Below are 21,529 nucleotides of genomic sequence, written 5' to 3' on the forward strand. Positions count from 1 at the left end.
ACGGGCAATATATCGTCCATTCCTGGGGTGGATGAAAAGTGAAATGGGAGTAGTGATCGCCATAAATTACCCCCCTGTCAGGGACGACTAGCAGTTCGGCCACGTCATCCCCAAAAATATATAATTTTGTTTTTAAAAAAATTTTCATTGCATTACAATATGCCCAGTACTTAAATTAAGCAGTTCCCGATAATTATATATTATATAATAAAATTATAGCTGTAGTAATTATTTTTATTATTTCTCTCAACCATCAGATCTTACGGTTTTCGTTTTCTCTCGGTCCATCTCTCTCTGTGTCTGACTCTTATCTGTCCTCTTGGCTGGTGCGTCTGAGATTGAAATCCAAAGAGGTGCGCATTTTTATTTCCGTTCAGATCCATATCTTCAATCTTCTTACGCCTATGTGATCGTCCCTTTCACAGTTAGGCTTTTTCTCCGAACTTGAATTCAATCTTCTGAGTTTATTTTGTTTGCGCTGGAATTTTGCGATTTCAATCAAGAATTTGAACCGTTTTGTAGCCAATCTGGACGAACTTGCTTGTTTGTTTTGTTTCTAATCGTCATATGTTGTTCTGTAAAACTTGCTAATTGATCTGATAAGTCAGAACAAATGAGTTTCAGTTCACTGTACTTCGTCCTTGATTCTTTCGTTTCGTTTTCAGCTTTTTTTTAAAAAAAAATAAATTTTGTGGCTGACTTTTCGGTTTTCATATATAGTATGGGCGTGGCACAAAACAATATCGATATGGAGGAGGGAACTCTGGAGATTGGCATGGGTAACTTCTATGCTTTCTAACTAATGCTTAGTCTACAATTTTGTGCGTTTGTGTTTTTTGAGATACCTGTTTGTTTTTTGCTCACTCTATGCTGTTGTTTGATTAATGCTCGAGCAAACAGATGATATGATGCTGCCAGCATGTGATTTTTAATTATTCTGGAGTACTCTTTTTGATTGCAAGTACTCATTAGGAACCCCTGTGATCAGGACTTTACTGGACTCTTTGATTTGCGAAATGAGCTTATCATGCTTACTTCGTGGATGAAGCTGTTGGCACTTGCCAATGTATTGATAGTATTAAATATGTGCTTAGCGCTCGAGTTGTGTTAGGTTTTCTTAAGGTTTCCTAATGCTACTAATCCTGAAAATGAGTAACAGGCATTAAATCTAGGAACTGAAGATTGAAGCCCTTTAGCATTCTATCTTCTCTTCTATCAGTTGTTGTGTTTAGTAGTTGACATAGCCTGTGCAGCAACTTTTTTTTTTTCTATTTCCTTAAATAACTTTGATTACCTTAAGACAAAAATTCTTTTTTTTGGAGATCTGTGAAATTTTCTTTTCAGGTGTTCATAATAATGAAGCGTGCTTTTATTTGCCTTATCCTATTATATATATATTTTTAGCTGAGTATTTTCTTAACTGTCCCATCACAGATTGATCTCTTCTATAAACTAGTTCTCAAAATAGAGTTTACTCTGCATGTTTTAGATATGGTTCTTTAAAGAATTTGATTTCTGTAGTTGGAATTTGGTTCTTTCTTTTCTTTGTATTTTTCCAACCAAGTAAATGATTTACGAAGTGTTGATTCTGAAATTTATTCACTGAATTTTTTTCTTTTCTTTTTTTGGTGTGGCAGAATACCGAACAGTCTCTGGAGTTGCTGGGCCGTTGGTTATTCTTGAGAAAGTCAAGGTGGACTTCCTTTGCTTTGAACTGGATTTTTACATACAAATGCAATAATAGATAAGTAATGAAAAACTTTGAGTATGACATATAGTGAATTGTATCCGTCCTTGCATTTCAGGGACCTAAATACCAGGAGATTGTTAATATTCGTTTAGGAAATGGAACTACTCGGCGTGGACAAGTCTTGGAAGTAGATGGGGAGAAAGCAGTTGTTCAGGTGTTTACCCTTTGTCCAGTTAAAGACTCCAGTCAATTTATCAAGGGGTTTTCTCGTGATAAACTTTAATACAATTTTTGAGCTTTTTTTCTTTAATAACTAATATTTTGTCATATGATTAATTAACTATTTTTATTTTCTGGGCATCTGATAGGGATCCCTGGGGTTTCAGTGCATCTCTTCTTTGTCTTCTGATCCCTTTGAGAAATGAGGATTTAACAGGGCTTCTGAGTTGAACACCTTTCTTAATTGATAACACTAGCCTCTTTTTTTTGCTGCACTCTGATACCCCTATGCAAACCACTAGATTATTGGAGGAAAAAATAAAGAAAAGTTACAAGATAGAAAAATATGAAAAATGAATAAATGAAAATTTCTGACGACTATTTTCTCCTTCTTTAAGTAACCTCTGAGATGCTTTTCTGTTGTGTCTGGTAATTGGGTCTAAGAAACAAATGCGTGCCAAAAATTTTGCACTGCTTGCCAAATTATATTGGTCATTGCTGGTGATCTCCCAGAATTGTGACGGGATATCTCTTTTTCCAATAGCTTAAGAAATAAACTTACATGGAACTGTTCTTGGATACAATTTGACCAGATCTTGCTAGTTGGGTTTTGCATGTCTTTTCTAGGATACTATAAATTTGGTTTCAACTCAGGTTTTAAGTCTTCGGATCAATAATTGGGGATATTTTCTTTGCTTGCGTGTTCTTCTCCCTGGAATTTTTTCATGTGGTGTGACATTTTAATTTCTTTGGAGAGTAGTATTTGTTAGAGATTATATTATTACATGATTTATTGAATTCATATTGTTTTATGCTTGTGTATCTGTTGCGAAGATTCTGCTTCTTTTTTCTTTTCCTTTAATTTAAGTTTTTGGAAGATTCTGCTTCGCATTCTTCTTTTTATTGACCTAGCTGCATGCTTGTCTTGAAACATGTGTACATTAACCTCCCGCTGTTATTATCTCTTCTTTTTGTTAAATTAAGTTATTAATTAATTTTATAAATTATTTGATATTTGTTCCATGTGTCTGTGTTTAGGTTTTTGAAGGAACTTCTGGAATCGATAATAAGTTCACAACTGTACAGTTTACAGGCGAGGTGAAGTATTTATTTCTTGCCCTCTTACCCCTGTGCTAATAGAATGCCGAGCAGTGGCGGAGCCACAATGGGGGTACTTGCCTCCACTGCCTTCATTATGCTCCTTTGCGTAATAGGTTATAAACTTGAAAGAATTACAAACATAGTAATAAATTCAACTGTTTGCCCCCACTAAGGTATAAATAATGTTTAAATATATGTAATTTTAAGGTCTATCCCATTTGCAGTGAGTATCATTTAGATCATCTAAACTATGAAAAAGTATTGATGACTAACATACATTATTTTCTTGATTTTTACTTTTGTCAAGCATTTTTTAAACTTTTATTTTTTGATTGAAAATTACTTAGAATGAAGTTTTGTTTTGGCAGCTATATATATATATATATATATATATATATATATATATATATATATTGTAAAAAACCTACAAAAGATGATAGAAACATGCATGATAAATATATAGTGTCAAATCCCGATAGGATTCTTTCAAACTGAAAGTTAATGTAAACTATTTATCATCTTGCAACTTGTACATCGGTCTAATTTTCTTACACTTAACCATACGTTTCATATCAAAGGTATCCTAATAAGACAAACATATGTGGATGATTGTAAAATGAGAAAATATTTGGTCGACAACTTGAAAATGAACTTGAAATGGTATACGAAATTGGACTTGAAAAATAAATATACAAGATACAGAAATCATCGTTAAACCATATAGCTTAATAAGTTTTGCCACCACTGAGAAGAATTTCTGGCTCCGCCACTGATTCTGGGACAACGTTTACACGTAGAGCACTTCACTTAAAGGAAATTCTGCATTGGTTTCTGCTGTAAGCATATCATGCCTTGAATTTCACTACACTATCTGTCCCAATATTGTTATCCTTTATTAAAATTCAACTTTTTATAAGATGTACTTCAACTAAATCTATGCATTTTAAATGGCTTTTTCCCATAGCTAATCGCATTAAGTATTGCACAAAGAAGTAGTGTCTTTTAATGAGGTAAATATTGGAATTCTGCTTGGTCTTTCATTTTAACTTCTGGATTTGGACCCATTTCATAAATTCAGGTGGATATTAAGACGATAGAATTGAGAAAGAGGGAGATCTTTTCTGCCTTTATAGTGTGATTTTGTGTCACATTATCGTGGAGCATTGTTCTCTTCTGACCGATTGCTTCTAGTTGATTTTCTCCTGTTTTACTATACCTCATTATAACATTAATTTTCCTTTTTGACAAATTCTTTGCAGGTTTTAAAAACTCCTGTCTCACTGGATATGCTTGGGCGCATATTTAATGGTTCTGGGAAGCCTATTGACAATGGCCCTCCTATTTTGCCTGAAGCTTACTTGGATATTTCTGGCAAGTATTGCTAGAGGAGAAGTTTAGATTTGTGATTTTCTGTTATACATTTAAATCATGTTGACTTCTGCTACTTCAGGGAGTTCCATCAATCCTAGTGAGAGAACATATCCTGAGGAAATGATACAGACTGGGATTTCTACAATTGATGTCATGAACTCAATTGCTAGGGGACAAAAAATTCCGCTTTTCTCAGCTGCTGGTCTCCCGCATAATGAAATTGCAGCCCAGATCTGTCGTCAGGCTGGTTTGGTGAAGCGATTGGAGAAATCTGACAATCTTCTTGAGGTATATAATTGGAGTACTTTGCAGTTGAGAGCGATGATATCGAAATTTTTTGGTGCAATTGATGTTTTTGTTTTCTATTTAGTAGAAATATGAGTTGCCTGCTTTGAGTCAGTAGCATTTGCTAAATTAGCTGGTTTTTTACTTTGAAAATTTGACAGCTTATTGTGACAATATCTAGTCCCCTTTGCCTTTGTAATTTATGAATGTGATTATTGATGGATTCTTGGTTTCCTTCTGTCTTACTACCGCTGTTTTCTGCGTATTCAGATTACTTTCTGAATCTAATTAAATCTTACAGGATGTAGAAGAGGACAATTTTGCAATTGTCTTTGCAGCTATGGGAGTGAACATGGAGACAGCACAGTTTTTTAAACGTGATTTTGAGGAAAATGGATCTATGGAGAGAGTGACTCTCTTCCTAAACCTGGTAATTAATTTTAAATTAAAATTTGAGTGAGTATAGTGGTGTCTTTTGTTGGGGAGATTACTTTCGTCATATAGGGGTTCGTTTGGTTCATGGGATGACACAGGATTGGATTACTAATCCCGTGTCATCCCATTTTTGGTTGATTTTTTTACATGAAATGATACATCCCACCTAACAGAATTAATCCCCCATATGGAGGATAAAATAATCCCATGGGGGAGGTGGTATAACTTATCATGGGATGAGTAAGAGGTAGGATAATACCAATTTGGACTTATTTATCTTTGCTAATAGAATAATACTTTATTCTAAAAGTTATATAACTCTACTCTCTTGCTATAATATAATCTAAATTTTGGACTAATTTGGCCTTGTTAATGACATAAAAATTTTTGGATAAATTTGCCCCTACTTATAAAAAATTAAATGTTGGACTAATTTGCTCATATTAATGAAATAACTTATTGTTGGACTAATTTGCCCATACTATTAACAAAACTAATTTTTTTATTCATTTGTCCATAGTAATGAAATAATTAAAATTTTGGACAAATGTGTCCATAATAATAAAAAATTTATGTTTTCGACTAATTTGCCCATGCTAATGAAATAACTAAGTTTTGGACTAATTTGCCCCTATTATTAATAAAATTAATATTTTGACTAATTTGCGCTTACTAAAAATTTTAGACTGATTTACCCCTACTAAAAACAAAACCCTATTTTCTTGGTCAATTTCAGTTCATGAAAGGTTAGATATGTCATTTGAGACTTGTAAGTTTGGCCTAATCTGAACTAAGCTCAAAACTCCAATATATTTGTGATTTGAGTATGGTCTCATAGTGTTGGTCCGAAACCCAAAATAAAAAATTTCTACTTTTTACAAGCTGAGTTTGGGTTTATCAAACCCAATTAATACTCCTAATTGTTGGTTTGACAAAAGGGTATTTTGGTCTATAATTACATAATCCCACCTCATCCTATCTCTAAACAAGCATAGGATGATGTTATTTCCTATCACATCCCATCTAATATGAAACCAACCAAACACTAGATAATAAGATTACTCAGCTGAGGATGACTCAACCCAAGATGAGTAATCCGAGGATAAGTAATCCCCTCTCTTCCGGTCATTGAACCAAATGCACCCTAGGTGAAATTGGGTTGAAAACTGCCAATGCTGATCTGTTTCCTTGTATGTCTTCCAGGCAAATGATCCTACAATAGAACGTATCATTACTCCTCGGATTGCTCTGACCACTGCTGAATATCTGGCATATGAATGTGGGAAGCATGTCCTTGTCATCTTGACTGATATGAGTTCTTATGCTGATGCTCTTCGTGAGGTATGGGCCTGATTTAACATTTACTGTATGATGAATAAAACTGCTGCTATTTGAAAACCTTTACTGAGTAGATTTGCCAGCACATGTCTGAGACAGTTTAAGTACTTGTATTGCAGGTTTCTGCTGCCCGAGAAGAAGTACCTGGAAGACGTGGCTATCCTGGTTATATGTATACTGATCTGGCAACCATTTATGAGCGTGCCGGACGTATTGAAGGGCGAAAAGGATCTATTACTCAAATTCCTATCTTGACTATGCCCAATGATGGTAATATATTTTAAAAATGAAAATCAATTTTATGATTTTTTTTTGCAATTTCACTGGATTGTATGCACTTACGGGGTCCTCCTGACTTTTTTATTGTGCTTATTTGTCAGATATTACACATCCAACTCCAGATCTTACAGGTTACATCACAGAGGGGCAGATATATATTGACAGGCAGCTTCACAATAGGCAGGTACATGCTGCCAGTAATTATTTGCATCTGTTTTGGTATATTAGGTCATTGTATAGGAATGCATCAAGTTGCTTGTTTGGGCATTGTTAGAATTGCGTTGTCCTGAATTTTTATTAAATGAGGTAGGTACCAGAAGAAGTCTCATGGTGAGTAACCCAGTCCTACAATCATAGGGAATTTTTAGCCAAAGTAAGCCATTGCATTGGTTACATGCATGTTGTGGATTTGTCAAATTTAAGGCCAAAAGCATATATTTGTAGGAAATAAGCAATTGATTCACCTATTGCTAAATGAATTAGTGCACGAGGTTTGCTGGATATCGGTCTTTTACCTTGTACTGGCTTTTTGGGCTACTGACCATGATGTTGAGTGTAATTGTTTTCTCACTGTCTGATGCATTTTTCTTATTTAATTTTAACATATTTTTCCGTTGAATTTTGTATAGTATTGCCTAAAACAGTATATTTTCCCTGCAAACAGATATATCCTCCAATCAATGTACTTCCTTCGTTGTCTCGTTTAATGAAGGTAAGTGAAGGCTCTACATGGCTGTATGCCAGGTTGATGATTTGACAATTTTTTGACTGTACGTATCATCAATGGTTGAACTTGTCATTGCTTAAAATGCTGCAGAGTGCCATCGGTGAAGGGATGACTCGCCGGGATCATGCTGATGTGTCCAACCAGGTATTGTTTGTTTTAGCATTCCAAGCCTTTCTTTGCTGTTCCTTCTTTTGTTTGCAAACTTTTAAGAGAGAGGAGTTCAAGCTATAAATTTTTCTTTCATGGTATCGATTCATTAATTGCTTGATTGATTTGTCTTCCTATGAAAACTTCAGCTGTACGCAAATTATGCAATTGGGAAGGATGTGCAGGCAATGAAAGCTGTGGTTGGAGAAGAAGCTCTTTCTTCTGAGGATCTGGTCAGTTTAGGAAAATTTGTTTCTTTTTCATTCAATTGAAGTAATTGATATTTACAATGAAGAGTAACAATGTTGCTGAAATCAACAGCTGTACCTGGAGTTCCTTGACAAATTTGAGAGGAAGTTTGTTGCTCAAGGAGCATATGATACCAGGAACATTTTCCAGTCACTTGATTTAGCATGGACCTTGCTCCGCATCTTTCCACGCGAGCTTCTCCACCGCATTCCGGCGAAGACGCTTGACCAATACTACAGTAGAGAGTCAGCTAATTGATGCCAAAACACCGATTTCTGAACTTGATCTCCTCGATTTCTTTGCCTTGGCATGAGCTTTTGTATTTTTATCTGTCGAGTTCGAGAATAAAATTTACATCTTCTAGGATCCCCTAGAGCAATACTCTCCGGAAAAGCTGAAAGACACAGATATTCTTTTGTTGAGCGCAATTAGTGTGTGTAATTATTATCATTATTGTCGTTGCCCAAATATATCACGGGCTTTGTCTGTTAAGTTGAAGGGGATATTCAGGGCTTCCATAAGATATTGTTACGTCTGTTTTGCATCTCGAAACATGTATTCTTGTGTTTTTTCATGAAGGATTCTTTTTTTTTCTTTTTTTTTTTTTGTCACAACGATAATATTAGTATAACCTATTTTAGTCTGATTTTGGAGGAGAGAAAGAGAGGCCTCACTGATGGAGAGCCCTGTTGGAGGCAGCCACATTTTAGTGACGGTCACAATTAAGTAACAAGGTGGGAGGTAAGAAGGTGGGAGGTAAGGGTTGGCCACGAACGATTCATTGTGGCCAAGTACATTCTGGGTTAGTGATTTATGCTGTGTACGGCTGGTTTTGCTTTTAGCATTATTGAAATGACAAATTAGATATATATATATATCTGTATTGAAAATATTAGAGATATATCAATGCTCCAGCAATCATTCAATTTCTGATAGCTAATTGCAGCAAGGGGCCTCCATCAGAAACAAAGGTGAGAAAACTTGCTTGATCCTTCCCAACGAAGAAAAGCAATCACATTTAAGGCCAAGTTTACTTGGTTCGATCATGGTTGTGTCCCATAGCCATAGGACAAGTGCGCGGGAGTGCGGGATTACAAAAGCTCAGCTTAGCTTAGCTTAATGCAGCTGTACAAATTCTGATGCAATACAATGTCTAGGATGAATACACTCTCAGCCTCCTGAAATTTTCTGCTCAAGGGATTTACCAAAGATAAAAATTCACAGTAAAACTAAAGATGCTTTACATGAGAAATTGGCTAATAATCGACCTAAAGTCACAGTAGCTCGAAGCTTCAGATATTTAAGCTGGTGGTACTAACTCATGATTTTCTGATTTAACTAATCAAGTCGCATCCTATATTCTATGAAAAGCTGTTGCACATCATCAAGGACCATGGCAAGGCCACAACCAAATTTGAACATACATACAGAGGTTCCCCGTCAAAGTTGCCATGAATTTGTTTTTTTCTTGGTGAAAACCATCGTCTATACCAATTAACCAAGGTAAGTCAGAAATTGCAATTATCTCGTACTATTTTTTTACTCGTACTCTCCTAAAAAATGGGGGAAAATGGTAAACGACCAAAAATGTGAAAAACTTCAGCAATCACCCACAGAAAAAAAAAAAAAAAGAAAGGAAGATACGTGTTATCCTGCTTTTGATGTTCTAGCTACAGGTGGTAGCACAACCAAATCAAGATTCCCAGGATAAGGGTTCCACAAGCCTAATCCTCCCCTAGTCTCTTTCAAGCTAGGGTCTTTCTCAAACTCCTCTAATGTTTTCACCCACTCTATTGGGGACGAATGTTCCCGAATGTGTGGGTGCAGAATAAAAATTGAGTTGTATTCACAGTTTGGGAACATAAAAAATTTGAAGAGACCTCCCAACCTGTAAACAACATAGCCAAAGCTCAGCTGATCTCTTGGCGTAAGGAGGTTAACCTCATTAAACCATAAGCAACTAAACAAATTATTCATAGCAGTATGTTCGCGAATGATAACGGCTCCTTCAGGCACATCTGCAAGGAATAGGAATTTTGTCAGGAGCATAATACACCATTAAAACGCTGAATGATGAAGAGAAATGCAAGTGCTGCTAGCCTTTTTTTTTTTTTTTTTTTATCAGTAAAACAAACAGTGGTACTACAAGCAGGACTTTAGTAATTCTCTCCATAGATAAAAGCAAGCAATAATTATGAAGCAAAATGAGAAGTTCTCATACCACTCAAAGTGCCTTTCTTTGGATTCCATGGCTCCATCCCCTCATAGCGGTAAATTCTCATGTGGAGATCTATAAGAGGACGAGCATATCGCTTTCTACGTTTATTAGCATCAGCCTCCTCATATACACTTCTATGATGCTTGTGCTGTGCAATTGCAAATGTGTGCTTCCCCCGCCATAGATATCTGAAGCAACAGAAATTCTTGAGGTTAAAGAACTATGATATATATGATGTCGCATACAGATTTAAAATCTAACTCTCCAAACTACTACTGCCAGAGGTGAGTTGATCATGACAGAATGAGGCATTATACCTGACCTAAAAATCGTGCGCAGATTCTACCATTATTCAAATACTAAATGAACAAGGCCCAGAAAATTAAAACCAAACGAAAATCAATCCTTCCTCTCCCCGACTTTGGTATTAACTCTGTCCTACCCAATACTTTACCATGTTATAAATAGCCAAGACAAAAACCAATTCCAAATAACAGATGAATCCTACCGCATTTTACACAGAATAACCAGTATAGTTTAGGCTACCATAAATTATTAAAAGGACCATACCTTTCTAAAATTAGCAACGGATCAACTATAAGCTCCATTTTACCATCAATCCATATGCTGTATTGTGCATGAGGAAATAGTCGGTGGGTTAATATCTTTGGAACCTTTCCATTCCTCCTGGGCTCATCATAAGGCGGATGCTTCAGCAGAACTAGACGCCAGATACCCACCCACTGCCCACCAGCCTCATCCTTTCTAACTGTAACATTTCCCTTGATAAACTTATAAGATTCTTCATCCACCACCATCAGAAAACAAAATAGCTTCCTCGAGCGCTGGCTTATATTGGATGGTTGATAAGGTAGATCATATCCATCAAATATACCAGATGCAACAACAAATCGACACTTCTTGGAATATTCGATATCCTTTGGGTCCATTTCTGCACCACCATTTTTCATAAAACCACAATGCACCTGAAGAAAGAATACATGTCTCAAAGCAATCACAGGAGCTACATGCCAAACTGTAATAGTCCATTGACCTACTAAACATGATTCAAGCAAAATATGTCAGATTTAAATGGGAAAATGTGCAAGAACCAGTGTTATTTACCTTCATCGTAGGCTTTACTTTGAAGCTTTTATCTCTTTGTTTCCAGGTCTGATGTCCTCCAAAGAGAGGAGGCGATTCAGATCTATGACTAGCCATGTCATCTTCCATTATATAGGATAAACTTTGAACAAATCTCTCAGGGGATCCTCTTTTTGGAATTACTACAGTATTAGGGTCATCAGCGACAGGAATTGGACAGCCTAGTGAAACATTAAGAACAAAAATACTAGTTATGGACATCAGGAAACAGAGATTTGTGTGTAGCAGCAATGATAAGCAGCAGCGATCTTACGGTGTGGTGGTCTAACAAGACCCATTGTGTATAGCTTGTCGAATACCTTGCTATCTTTGTTACAAAAAGCTGCAGACCAAAAAATAACATCAGAAAGCACCCTAGTTTTTATACATTATCCACCACTCTATTCCACACTAAACTGGAGTATTGGCAAATGTGCTGACAATTTCCGGACGGCATTGTAAGATATTTCTTTTATGTTTCCCCTAAAGGCATTATTATCCTTGCCTAATGAGGGATTTTCATTATTTACCTTATGGTGAAAAGTTAGCTACTTGTTACACGAACTTCAAAATTCATTTAAACTCATGGCGAAACACTGCTACTCCCCTATTATGGAAAATAAAGTTGACATTATGCATTTCAATGATTTTCTCGACTTTCAAAGCATTGACGGTATCAGCTACAAAAAAAAGCATCTCTCCTATCTTCCTTCTTTGGATTTTCGGGGAAAAAATTAACAAAGAAAACCTATTGCTTCACGTATAATAGCGTGCACTGTGCACAACAAGAAAGAATCGAGAAGTATAAAACCAAAAAGTAAGTAATGAGTTTAAAAAATACGAGTACCTGAAAAGAAAGCAAGAGAAGATTGACAAGACCAAATATGAAACAGTAAAGCAGAAAGAATAAGTAGCATCCAAATAATCCCAGCCACCAACACCAATCTAATAAAACCCTTCTTCCATATAATCTTCATTGAGAAATCTGGCGCTGAGTTCCCACCACCACCTAAGAAACATACACAAAGTATACAAATCCACGAAGTAAAAAATAACAATCATGATAATAATACTCAAATTGTCAGAGAAATACAACAAAATAGTAGTACAACGGATTATGTTTAAGCAAAAAAAAAAAAAGTTGTTACCTTTCTGGTAGGATAAATTAATTCGGTCCGGCCTACGACTGGCCCGTAATGAAACGGAACGTTGAAAATCATTGTCCATTTCAATGCATAAATGATTCAGGGAATTCGGGGTATCCCAAATACTGATTAGACAAATAGCAGAATGAAGTTTCCTGAGAGGAGGGATCCAAAGGAGCTGTGATTTTTATTCAACTAGCGGAAAGTTTCAGCAAGAATTGACAGGAAGAAAGCTCAACTGAAGATACAAAGTTCAATGTACCCCTTGGATCTACTTTGGACAATTGGTAGTGATATACGTACTAGAAAGCTAACAATTACAACCCAAAAAACATAAAAAAGGAAAGGAGAGAGATTCTGTGATATTCACCGAAAAAAATTTTAAAAAAAATGAAAACTGAAAAATGAATTAGAGATTGATATATTGTGCCAAAGTTCAATTCTTGGCAATGAATTGCTTGGTTTGAATGGTAGCCCGGGAGAGTTGTGGGGAGGATGCAGAAATTTCCCGGCAGTAATACCTTTGTATTGAAGAAGAAAGTGAACCTTGAATCCCAAAGAGGGGCGCCTCCGGATCGTCGTTTCTCCCTACAGTAGCCTATTTATACGTCTCTTCCGCTTTTCAGTTTGACGGTACGGCGCCGTTTTATCAACCTCGCCAACAGCCTAACCCCGACACCGACAAGGCTTGAAACCTTCCACCAACTGGGGAAGATGTTAAACCGTGGGACTTTGGACGGGAAAACGTTCCCTTTTTTTTTTTTTTTTTAAGAAAAAAAAATAACTTTCGAGTTTTGACGGAAAACATTCCATAAAAAAGAAAAAAAAAATAAATCTTTTTGCTTCTTATATGATCCTAGTTGGAAGGGGAAAAATACGATAACTATTTTGGAAAGTGAAGTAAATAAAGAATTTTTTATAGTACTTTGTTTTTTTAACTTTTCTTAACATGATGACCATCGAACATTTAATTTTGTGCACTTTTAACCCTTCAATTATTAATTGTATTTTTTTGTTTCTAACATTTTAAAAAGTTTGACCCTTCCATAAATTTTAATTGGAGAAAAAACTTAAACAAAAGAAGAACATTCTAATGAAACCTTTTTTTTTTTTTCAGACTTTTGACGTTAGTTAATTAAATCTAATCCCAAATTTAATCCTAAAAGCCGGCAACTCTTGAGACAAGTCTGGGGATTTAACTACCTAACCCCCCAACTCCGATGTGGGATTACGGGAAAGTTAATAGAACAGCCTCTACTATGTCTTAAAGAAGAATCCATTACCCAGATACCTCCCCTGGTAATGAAACCTATCTCAAGCAGCATATTTTTCCACCAACTATTGTTGATGACTATTGCAACTATTCGTGTCTAATCAATAACTATTAATTGCTGTTGATTAAAGATTGATTAATATTTTATTGGAGTCAAATTTTAACGAAGTTATACATGTGGATTTTGCTTTTAATGTAAGTACCAAACTTTGGACTTGATTTTCTGTGAATCTCGCAAAATACGGTCATATTAAGAATCAAAGATTGACAAAAATATTGTACTATATCATTTTATTAAAAAATACTCTATCATTTTAATGAAAGTTTTGGCACGAAATTCTCTAATATGCTATAACACAATTATGCACTTTACTATAGTTTCCAACTACTTCAATGCACGATTCACATTAAATTCTCCCATAGTTTTATACTAATAAAATTCTCACATCATGGACACCTAGATGCCTGTTTGGAATCTGAGTTTTTTGGAAGTTTGTCTAAAACTTTACTGTAGTGTACTGTAGAAGTTTTTGGAAAAATTTTTTAAGATGAAAAAAATTTTTAAGTTTTTTTAAGAAGTTTTTTGGAAGTTTTTTTCCTTTTCTTTTTTTTTTTTCTCTTTTTTTTTCTTTTCTTTCCTCTCTTCTTCTTCTTCCTCTTCCTTCCCACTCCCCCTTCCCTCCCCCGTTACTTCTGCGTTGCCTCCCCAGCAGCAATGGTCACCATTTTTTGTCCTTCCTTTTTCATTTTCTCTTTCTTTTTCTTTCTTTCTTTTTCTTTTCCTTCCTCCCTTCCCCTTCCCCCTCAAAAACTCCTGTGCCCACAGCTTCTCCGGCCAGCCCTCATGCATCCCCCCGTTCCTTCTCCATCTCCAAAGATTCATCCAACAATATCTGCGGCTTCTCTCTGGTGAATGCTCCGGCAGTGTCACCCCTTGCATCATCTCCAATCGAAAGCTCAACAAGTTATCCAGTTCCAGCCATTGCAGAGGTTCCATCCGCCCGTGCCAGTGTTCCTTCCACTTCTGCGATATCGGCAAAGTCGCCGGCGATGTTCCCTTCAAGCAGAAACCTGCCAAGTTGCTCACCGGTTGGGACGAGTTTGGCATCGGAAACTTCGCAAGGCCCAGTTGCTGATGAATCGGTGCTACCTCCATTCATGGGGAGGCCTAATTGTTCTTACTGGGCATTGGAAGAGGTGATGACAGAGGTGGTGGTGACGGAGAAAGAAGAAGAAAAAGGGGAGGTGGGGGAGGAGGAGGTGGTGGTGGGTTGGAGTGGGTGACGGAGGTAGAAGAAAAAGGGGAGGGAATTTTTTTTTGTGTGTTTTGGGTATTTTGAGGCATGTAGGTAAAAAATTTTGTGAAATTTTTTGGAGTTCCTGTAGCAAAAGTTGTTAAAAAACTTGTAGGAAACAAACTTGTAAAAAACTTGCACTTCCAAACAGGGCCCTAATTTGTATTGAATAAAAAACTCTTAATGTGATTGTGTACATTTTACATTTTTATCCGACTACCCTTCGGAGAATGGGATGGATTAAGTGGTACTGGAAGAAGAGAAAAGAATACAAGTAAGGGGTTTTAAATTCAAAACTTTATACTTATACTTTTTTTTAAAAAAAAAAGACTTGTACAAAAATCAATAACTCAAATGAATGAGAGGATACACATGTACAATTTTAAACCTTGAGAGAGTAAAAATAATACTCCCTCTATCCCACTTTGATAGTTCCATTTCTTTTTTCACATACTTTAAGAAAAAATAGTTAACTTTGTTGGAAAAGTAAATTTAGATTGCTATTTTCCTAAAATATTCTCACATTAAATATGGTAAAACTTTATGGGAACTTGAATTGATGGTAAAAAAAGAATCAACTCTCATTAAATGGGGTAGGTTTATAGTAACAACAACTTACATTGAATAAGGGTATTTTAGAAAAATTAAAATACAATTACATTCTTCAATTGAAAAGTGGATTATAATTTGGGACAGACGAAAAAGGAAAACGGGACTATCAAAGTGGGACGGAGGGAGTAATAATAATCAATAGCTAGAGGACTAAATAATAAACGTATGCAAACCTAAAAGTTCGAGGCCTTTGTTTCTCTAAAACAAAAAATTATACTCAAAGCATAAAAGGAGGAAAAAAAATAAAAAAGTTTTGCAGTCTAAACTATAAAACCCCCAAATCCCAACAGGAGACGTTTCCACACCCAACCTCGGTTTTCTCCCGCCAGTAATAACCCACACACAACAGCTATCTATCTTGGCATCTGGCAAAATCTGTGCTGGTCTCTTGTCTTCTGGCATTATTGGTCTAATACCGGTAGCTTCCATCGACTTGTTTCACGGCGGTTTGACAAGAAGAGGAGGTAGGTTATGCTATTACGTTATGTTCAACCTAATTTAGAATTTTTGGATTTTCACCGTTATAATCCGCTATCGTCTGTGCGAATTACTTTGTCGTGTTTAAGCACAATTACTTCATCGAATTCTGCAGCTGGTAAAAATTGGATGAAGATTTTTATTTGGTTTAGTGATTTTGGTTGATAAATTAAATTTGTAGTATAGGAACTAGGATTGGATTTCTAAAGAGTGCGAGGGTTTAAGGATTGGGGTATTGATGATAACGTCTTTCATAACAGGATAGTAATTACTTCTTTTTATCTTACAAAATACTGAATTGTCTGTCTTCTTGATGCGCAGCATACCACTATTAAAGGAAAAGAAATGGATATTGAAATAGATCACTATGTCGTATTGGGCCTGCCATCGGAGGAAGAAGGGGCAAGACTCAGTGAGAAAGAAATTTCAAAGGCATATCGATTGAAGGCGTTGGAGTTACATCCTGATAAGAGACCCGATGATCCAAATGCCCATGCTAATTTCCAAAAGCTGAAGACGTCATATGAGATTCTCAAGGATGAAAAAGCAAGGAAATTATTTGATGATTTGGTTCGTATAAGGAAAGAGAAGATTCAACGCCAATCCCGACAGGATACTAAGCGACGGAAAATGATGTCTGATCTTGAAGAAAGGGAACGAGCTGCCTTTGCTGTTGACCCTGAGTTGAGAGCTCGAGAAGAGGAGGATAGAATTGCTAGGAAGTTGAAAGATGAGATTGCCAGAATTCGTTCAATGTTCACTAACAAGGCATCTTCTGCTATGCCTACCCCTACCCCTCAAAAGGATACATCTAAATCGCCACAGAGAAATACTGGTGATGGAGGGAAAACTGTAGATAAAGGGAAGGTGCTTAAGGTGTCATGGGAAAAGGTCGGTGAAGATTATAGTGCTCATAGATTGAGGGAAATTTTTCAAGGGTTTGGTGAGGTTGAAGATGTGGTTATTAAGAGTTCTAAGAAGAAAGGCTCAGCCCTTGTTGTGATGGCTTCCAACGATGCAGCTGTGAGTATTTAAAAGCTTTTTAAATGAAAGTTAATGATAGTCGTTCTTTTGTTCTAACTAATTTCCATTTTGCAGGTTGCTGCTGTAGGAAATGTCTTAGGCAGTTTATCCAATCCGTTACTAGTTTTGCCGCTTAAACCAGCTCAAACTACTCCTGTATTCTCTTGTGCCCAGGATGGTGTGGAACCTGATGAACCAAAACTCAATAATTTAGTGGGTGCTGGATATCAGGCCTTTGAAGATTCAGTGCTAGAGAAATTGAGAAAGGTTTGATAATTTTTGATAATATTATTGATCATATTTGGTATAAATAAGTTGTTATGATCTTATATTTCTTTTGATACTGTTTTTCTTCCCCTTTCTTTTCTACTTGTTAGGCCTATAATTTGAATTTAGGAAATTTGTAACCTCACAGAATTTTGCTATGAAAGGCTATAACATGAAACTTGCCTAGTGAAGGGAGATGGCTATCACTTATTTAAATAGCTTTTGGGTGTTAGTGTCATGGATTTTGGTCCTGAGCATGATGCTTCTTTTTTCACCTTCGAATAGTCTTTGAAAGGAGTAATTGTTCTTCGCAGTTCCATAACAGTAAAAATTCTCTAGCTGCTAATTAATTGTGTATGTTTGTTACCGGTTAGTATGTTGTCTATGTGAAGTCGTGCAATTAGGAATGGGAGCTCATCTAATTTTTTGTTTGCTAGTGTTGTAGTGTTTAATTTTATCGATTAATTGAGGAAATGACTTCATCTTCAGTAGCTAACACTGTAGGAACATGGGATTCTAACTTTTGATGTTGACAAGCTACTTCTCGAAGGTTTCTTAAGAGCCAACAAGTTGGCTCAGTTAACAAGGACGGGCCACTTCCTTTCAAAAGGTTGTGCGTTCGAATTCCACTGCTAATGTGAGGGTTGTGTTGATGGGAGATCTGTAAGAACCTCTGTAAGCGATCTATGGTCTCAGAGGCATGTCTTGACCCATGGTGTTGATCGAAACGGAACCCACCCAAACTTTTTTCTTAAAAAAGGGGAAGGTTTCTTAAGAATTAGATCGAAAAGTTGGGTGCTTTTATGGTTTAGGGTACTTATATGTTAGGGAAACTTATGACCTTAAGGAAATTCTTGGCTGTCAGGGATGTGAAGTTGGTTGATATTTGGCTAATTAACTTCATAGGCTTTCACAGGAATGAATTGACATAAAAATGCAATTATTATTTTCTTTTATTTTTCGTTAGTGTGAATTGCTTTATCTTCTTCTTTCTTGATGTACCGTTCTATGGTGTTGTGTCATGTATGCTTATATGTTTTGTGTTCTGCAAGTGACCGCTGTTAAACAAATTCAAGAAAGTATAATAAAAATGAACAAGAGTAGAATAGCAAAAGGAAAAGGTTCTTGCGTCTGTACTGGTCATTTTCATCAATTTGTTCTTTGAACGTTAGAATGCTGAATTTCCTTATCAAATTGGGTTAAGAAAGATAGTTGGATAACTTGATAATTAGTGTTTTTGATGTTTTGGATGATTTCTGATGATGTTCCATGGATGACAGGCTGCTCAGAAGCAGAAGTAACTGGTAAGAAGAAGAATTGGAGTTTCAAAGCCATCATGGTTTATGTTCTTCGAGCGGTCAACATCCAGTGACTGCTTCTCATAATTGTTGAGATCGTGAGCTCTAATTTCACTCCCTAACCAGCTTGCGGACTCTGTAACAGAAAGAAAGGAGCAAAATTATGTTCGGCCGTGGCAGATGCACGTTCATAGGACATGACTATAAGATCCATGTAATTTTCAGTACTTGGACATATATTCTGTTTGCATTGTTCATACGGATGGGTAGGCATTTCACATACCCAATCACAGCTTTGGAGTTTGTATTCTTCTCAAGTTTCGGTTGCGCTCGCTATGTTTTCAGGGCTATAAGCTCACAAGTTTCTGCGCAGGCGATGAATGAGCCTAATTGACACTGACACATTTTTGGGACCGGACGGACCTGTGGAAAAAGGAAAGAATGGGTGGGAACTCTTTCTTCCTTTTCTACAGAACAGGCATTCTATGAAAGCTTCTTGAGCAATTTGTCATGGAAAATATCAAGATTATCCAGATTAGAGACACGTAACTTTCACAGTTATAGAGTAGATGTGTATAAATGATTGATATTGTTCGAATGTAAATCAATCTGTGAATCTAATTCTCGTTGTCATTAAATTTTAGATACACTATCAGAAAAATGAATATGAATGCCCTCCTCCGATTGCTTAGAATGATCTCAGTCTCGTCGAAGTTCTGGAAAAGAAATGGAAAACTGACGACATTTTCTGATTGTAATGTAATTTGAGTCGCATTTTTATGAATTAATCTAAAAGCTCTCTGCCTTTTGATAAATGCCCTTTAGTCATCTTTGTTTCACACTGTTTCCACGACAAACCAATCATTGCCTTTTGTTTGTTGTGAGGAAACCGATGATTACTAGCCCTCCTAATTTTTGCCAAAGTTGGTGAATAAAGAAGTTTTTTCTTTTTGGTTTATTTATCTTCATAGAGCTGTTGCTCTATGACGCGTATAATCAGGGGACAAAGTTTAAGAAGTGGTTAAGGTTTTGTTTAATAATTCAGTTCAGCATTTTAATTTAATAAATTTAGATCTTAACATATATAATTAGAAATTGAACATTTGAATTAATTAAATGGTACTGAATTTTCTGGACAAAATTTGCTCGTAAAATTGAATAATAACCTATTTATTTATCACTGAATATGATATGCACTCAAATGCATTAGGTTTAATATTTAATAATTCAATATTAATGGATTCAGATTTCAGTTTTCAAACTTCAATTTTTCATATTTCTGTTTTATCAAAAGCATCCTAGGCTTGGTTTGAGAGTGGAGGATTTGGACAGAAAAGAAAGGAAAAGAAAAAAAAGTTAAGTTTTCCTTCGTTTGTTAGTTTTTAGTAAGAAAGAAAAGAAAGAAAATGGAGGGATTTTAAGAGGACAAATAGTAACCTAAACTTTACCTTCCAAATTAAAAGGAAATGGGAAGAAAGTTTGAGGAAGCTTGTCAAATTTTTTTTTTAAGCCTACTTAGAAGGGTCTTGAATAAATATTTAGCGATTTTCATATCCAAAATCCTTATACTATATAAGATTGAGTTTTGGTCAAAAAATATGTTGAATTTCAACCGCATAGATGGAAGATTTATGAGTATTAGTTTAAAAATTTTAGGTACAAATTAAGAAAGCATGTATTTGGATATATTTACTGAAATGACCCCATTTAATACATTTAAAGTTGCCATTGATGAGTAACCTGGGTATTGATGGAATGTTTAATTAGTGTGTAATCGTTTTTGCATTTTGTACAACCTATATATGCTTGTATGCTGGTGTAATTATCGGAATATCCCTTAGTTACCAATAATTCACCTTTTCAGTCGCAAATAACCGTTTGAGATGTTGATTTGTCTGAAGCGTTTGAATGGCAATCGGATTTAGGAAATGAGCAAACGATTTCTCTATCAATGGTAGAAACTCATTTCTCTATCATTTATAATCTGTATTTATGAGTGACAAACGTTGGTCAGTTTATCCCCTTTCAGTTTTAGGAGTTAAGTTTTCTCTTTTTGCCTTTATCTACAATGATTTGTCTCATCGTTTTCTCTTCTATCCAAGATCAACTCTGAAATTATCTATTATTTCGTCATTAATTACACCCAATTCAATTGCCCAACCGTTGGTATGTTAATTAGGGGTGCCAATCGGGTCCGTTTCGAGTTGGCGGGTCCGATTGAGACTGGGGTATAACAGAAAACCCGCTTGACCTAAACCTGACCCGCCAATCTGAAACGGGTCAGAATACCTGACACGAACCCAAAAATTTCGGATTGGAGGGTTAACGGGTCGATTCGAAATGACTCGAAACTTAATTTTAATTTATTAATTTATTACTGTAATTTCTAATAAAATTAATTTTGTACAAGACTAATTACATAATCAAGTAATAAAAATTTAAATAAATAATTCCAAACCAAATCTAAAATAAATTAAAACACTGTAAAAGTGTTTTATCCAAAACCAAATACAAAATAAATTAAAACATTATAAAAGTAAAAAATAATATAATACATTATTTGTTCAAATATAATAATTTCAGCTTCACATAAGTTAAATAAATTCATTTAGAACTAAGTGATTAATGCCTTTGAAAAAAAAGAATAACTTAGTTTAGTTAGATAAAATAATTTTTATGTTTATTAAATTATTTTTAATTTATAAAACTGGTTATCATGTCATATCAAGTCACCCGCGGGTTGACCTGAATTTTACCCATTTTCTTTTCGGATCCATCGGGTTCGACCCAATTCTGACCCGAACTCGCGAAATCTCAAGCCAAATCCATTAATTTCGTGTTAGATTCGTGTAATGTTTTCAAGTCGTGTCGGAAATTGTCACCCCTAATGTTAATGTCTAAACGGTTGATTATCAATTTCTCCATATTTGCATTTTA

At 35.6% G+C, this 21,529-nt stretch overlaps 3 protein-coding genes across 7 annotated transcripts; 2 read left to right on the forward strand and 1 right to left on the reverse strand.

The window, feature by feature from the left end:
- The first annotated feature begins 199 nt into the window (after nucleotides 1–199).
- Nucleotides 200–8,415, forward strand: LOC113707736 (V-type proton ATPase subunit B2). Of its 2 annotated transcripts, none has more exons than XM_072065218.1 (15): nucleotides 200–353; nucleotides 721–779; nucleotides 1,638–1,693; nucleotides 1,806–1,904; nucleotides 2,948–3,007; nucleotides 4,270–4,385; nucleotides 4,465–4,669; nucleotides 4,968–5,096; nucleotides 6,305–6,442; nucleotides 6,559–6,709; nucleotides 6,820–6,902; nucleotides 7,383–7,430; nucleotides 7,536–7,589; nucleotides 7,742–7,825; nucleotides 7,914–8,415. In XM_072065218.1, the coding sequence occupies exons 2-15, from the start codon at nucleotides 722–724 to the stop codon at nucleotides 8,097–8,099; spliced, it is 1,467 nt and encodes a 488-aa protein (XP_071921319.1). In that variant the 5' UTR covers nucleotides 200–353; nucleotide 721; the 3' UTR covers nucleotides 8,100–8,415. The 2 variants fall into 2 exon arrangements, with proteins under 2 accessions (XP_071921319.1, XP_071921320.1); XM_072065219.1 differs by having other exon boundaries at nucleotides 338–424.
- Nucleotides 8,416–9,463: 1,048 nt separating this feature from the next.
- LOC113707735 (probable hexosyltransferase MUCI70) lies at nucleotides 9,464–13,199 on the reverse strand. 3 transcript variants are annotated; one of them, XM_027230038.2, is made up of 8 exons: nucleotides 12,869–13,199; nucleotides 12,351–12,502; nucleotides 12,050–12,211; nucleotides 11,477–11,545; nucleotides 11,185–11,384; nucleotides 10,630–11,045; nucleotides 10,063–10,247; nucleotides 9,464–9,859 (listed from the first exon to the last, which is right to left on the reverse strand). In XM_027230038.2, exons 2-8 carry the CDS (start codon nucleotides 12,427–12,429, stop codon nucleotides 9,489–9,491), a joined length of 1,482 nt encoding a protein of 493 aa, XP_027085839.1. In that variant the 5' UTR covers nucleotides 12,430–12,502; nucleotides 12,869–13,199; the 3' UTR covers nucleotides 9,464–9,488. The 3 variants fall into 3 exon arrangements, with proteins under 3 accessions (XP_027085839.1, XP_027085840.1, XP_071921318.1); XM_027230039.2 differs by lacking the exon at nucleotides 12,351–12,502 and having other exon boundaries at nucleotides 12,869–13,007; XM_072065217.1 differs by lacking the exons at nucleotides 12,050–12,211; nucleotides 12,351–12,502 and having other exon boundaries at nucleotides 12,869–13,006.
- Nucleotides 13,200–15,769: 2,570 nt separating this feature from the next.
- Nucleotides 15,770–19,213, forward strand: LOC113707901 (uncharacterized). 2 transcript variants are annotated; one of them, XR_011821076.1, is made up of 5 exons: nucleotides 15,770–15,991; nucleotides 16,326–17,027; nucleotides 17,103–17,294; nucleotides 18,575–18,806; nucleotides 18,938–19,213. XR_011821076.1 is itself a non-coding variant. In XM_072065028.1 (4 exons), exons 2-4 carry the CDS (start codon nucleotides 16,350–16,352, stop codon nucleotides 18,593–18,595), a joined length of 891 nt encoding a protein of 296 aa, XP_071921129.1. In that variant the 5' UTR covers nucleotides 15,770–15,991; nucleotides 16,326–16,349; the 3' UTR covers nucleotides 18,596–18,909. The 2 variants fall into 2 exon arrangements, 1 of the variants encoding a protein (XP_071921129.1); XM_072065028.1 differs by lacking the exon at nucleotides 18,938–19,213 and having other exon boundaries at nucleotides 18,575–18,909.
- Nucleotides 19,214–21,529: the final 2,316 nt, after the last annotated feature.

This window comes from Coffea arabica, chromosome 9c (genome assembly GCF_036785885.1).
Source record: "Coffea arabica cultivar ET-39 chromosome 9c, Coffea Arabica ET-39 HiFi, whole genome shotgun sequence".
In the NCBI taxonomy this organism is placed as follows: Eukaryota; Viridiplantae; Streptophyta; class Magnoliopsida; order Gentianales; family Rubiaceae; genus Coffea; species Coffea arabica.

Bases quoted from the DNA above. Each gene is read 5' to 3' on its own strand.
- LOC113707736 (XM_072065218.1), top strand. From the start codon at position 722: ATGGGCGTGGCACAAAACAATATCGATATGGAGGAGGGAACTCTGGAG. The intron at 4,386-4,464 runs GTATTGCTAGAG...TACTTCAGGGAG, and splicing joins TACTTGGATATTTCTGGCAA to TTCCATCAATCCTAGTGAGA. The intron at 7,590-7,741 runs GTATTGTTTGTT...TGAAAACTTCAG, and splicing joins ATGCTGATGTGTCCAACCAG to CTGTACGCAAATTATGCAAT.
- LOC113707735 (XM_027230038.2), bottom strand. From the start codon at position 12,429: ATGGACAATGATTTTCAACGTTCCGTTTCATTACGGGCCAGTCGTAGG. The intron at 11,385-11,476 runs GTAAGATCGCTG...ATGTTTCACTAG, and splicing joins TCTTGTTAGACCACCACACC to GCTGTCCAATTCCTGTCGCT. The intron at 9,860-10,062 runs GTATGAGAACTT...TATTCCTTGCAG, and splicing joins AAAGAAAGGCACTTTGAGTG to ATGTGCCTGAAGGAGCCGTT.
- LOC113707901 (XM_072065028.1), top strand. From the start codon at position 16,350: ATGGATATTGAAATAGATCACTATGTCGTATTGGGCCTGCCATCGGAG. The intron at 17,028-17,102 runs GTGAGTATTTAA...TCCATTTTGCAG, and splicing joins TGGCTTCCAACGATGCAGCT to GTTGCTGCTGTAGGAAATGT. The intron at 17,295-18,574 runs GTTTGATAATTT...CATGGATGACAG, and splicing joins TGCTAGAGAAATTGAGAAAG to GCTGCTCAGAAGCAGAAGTA.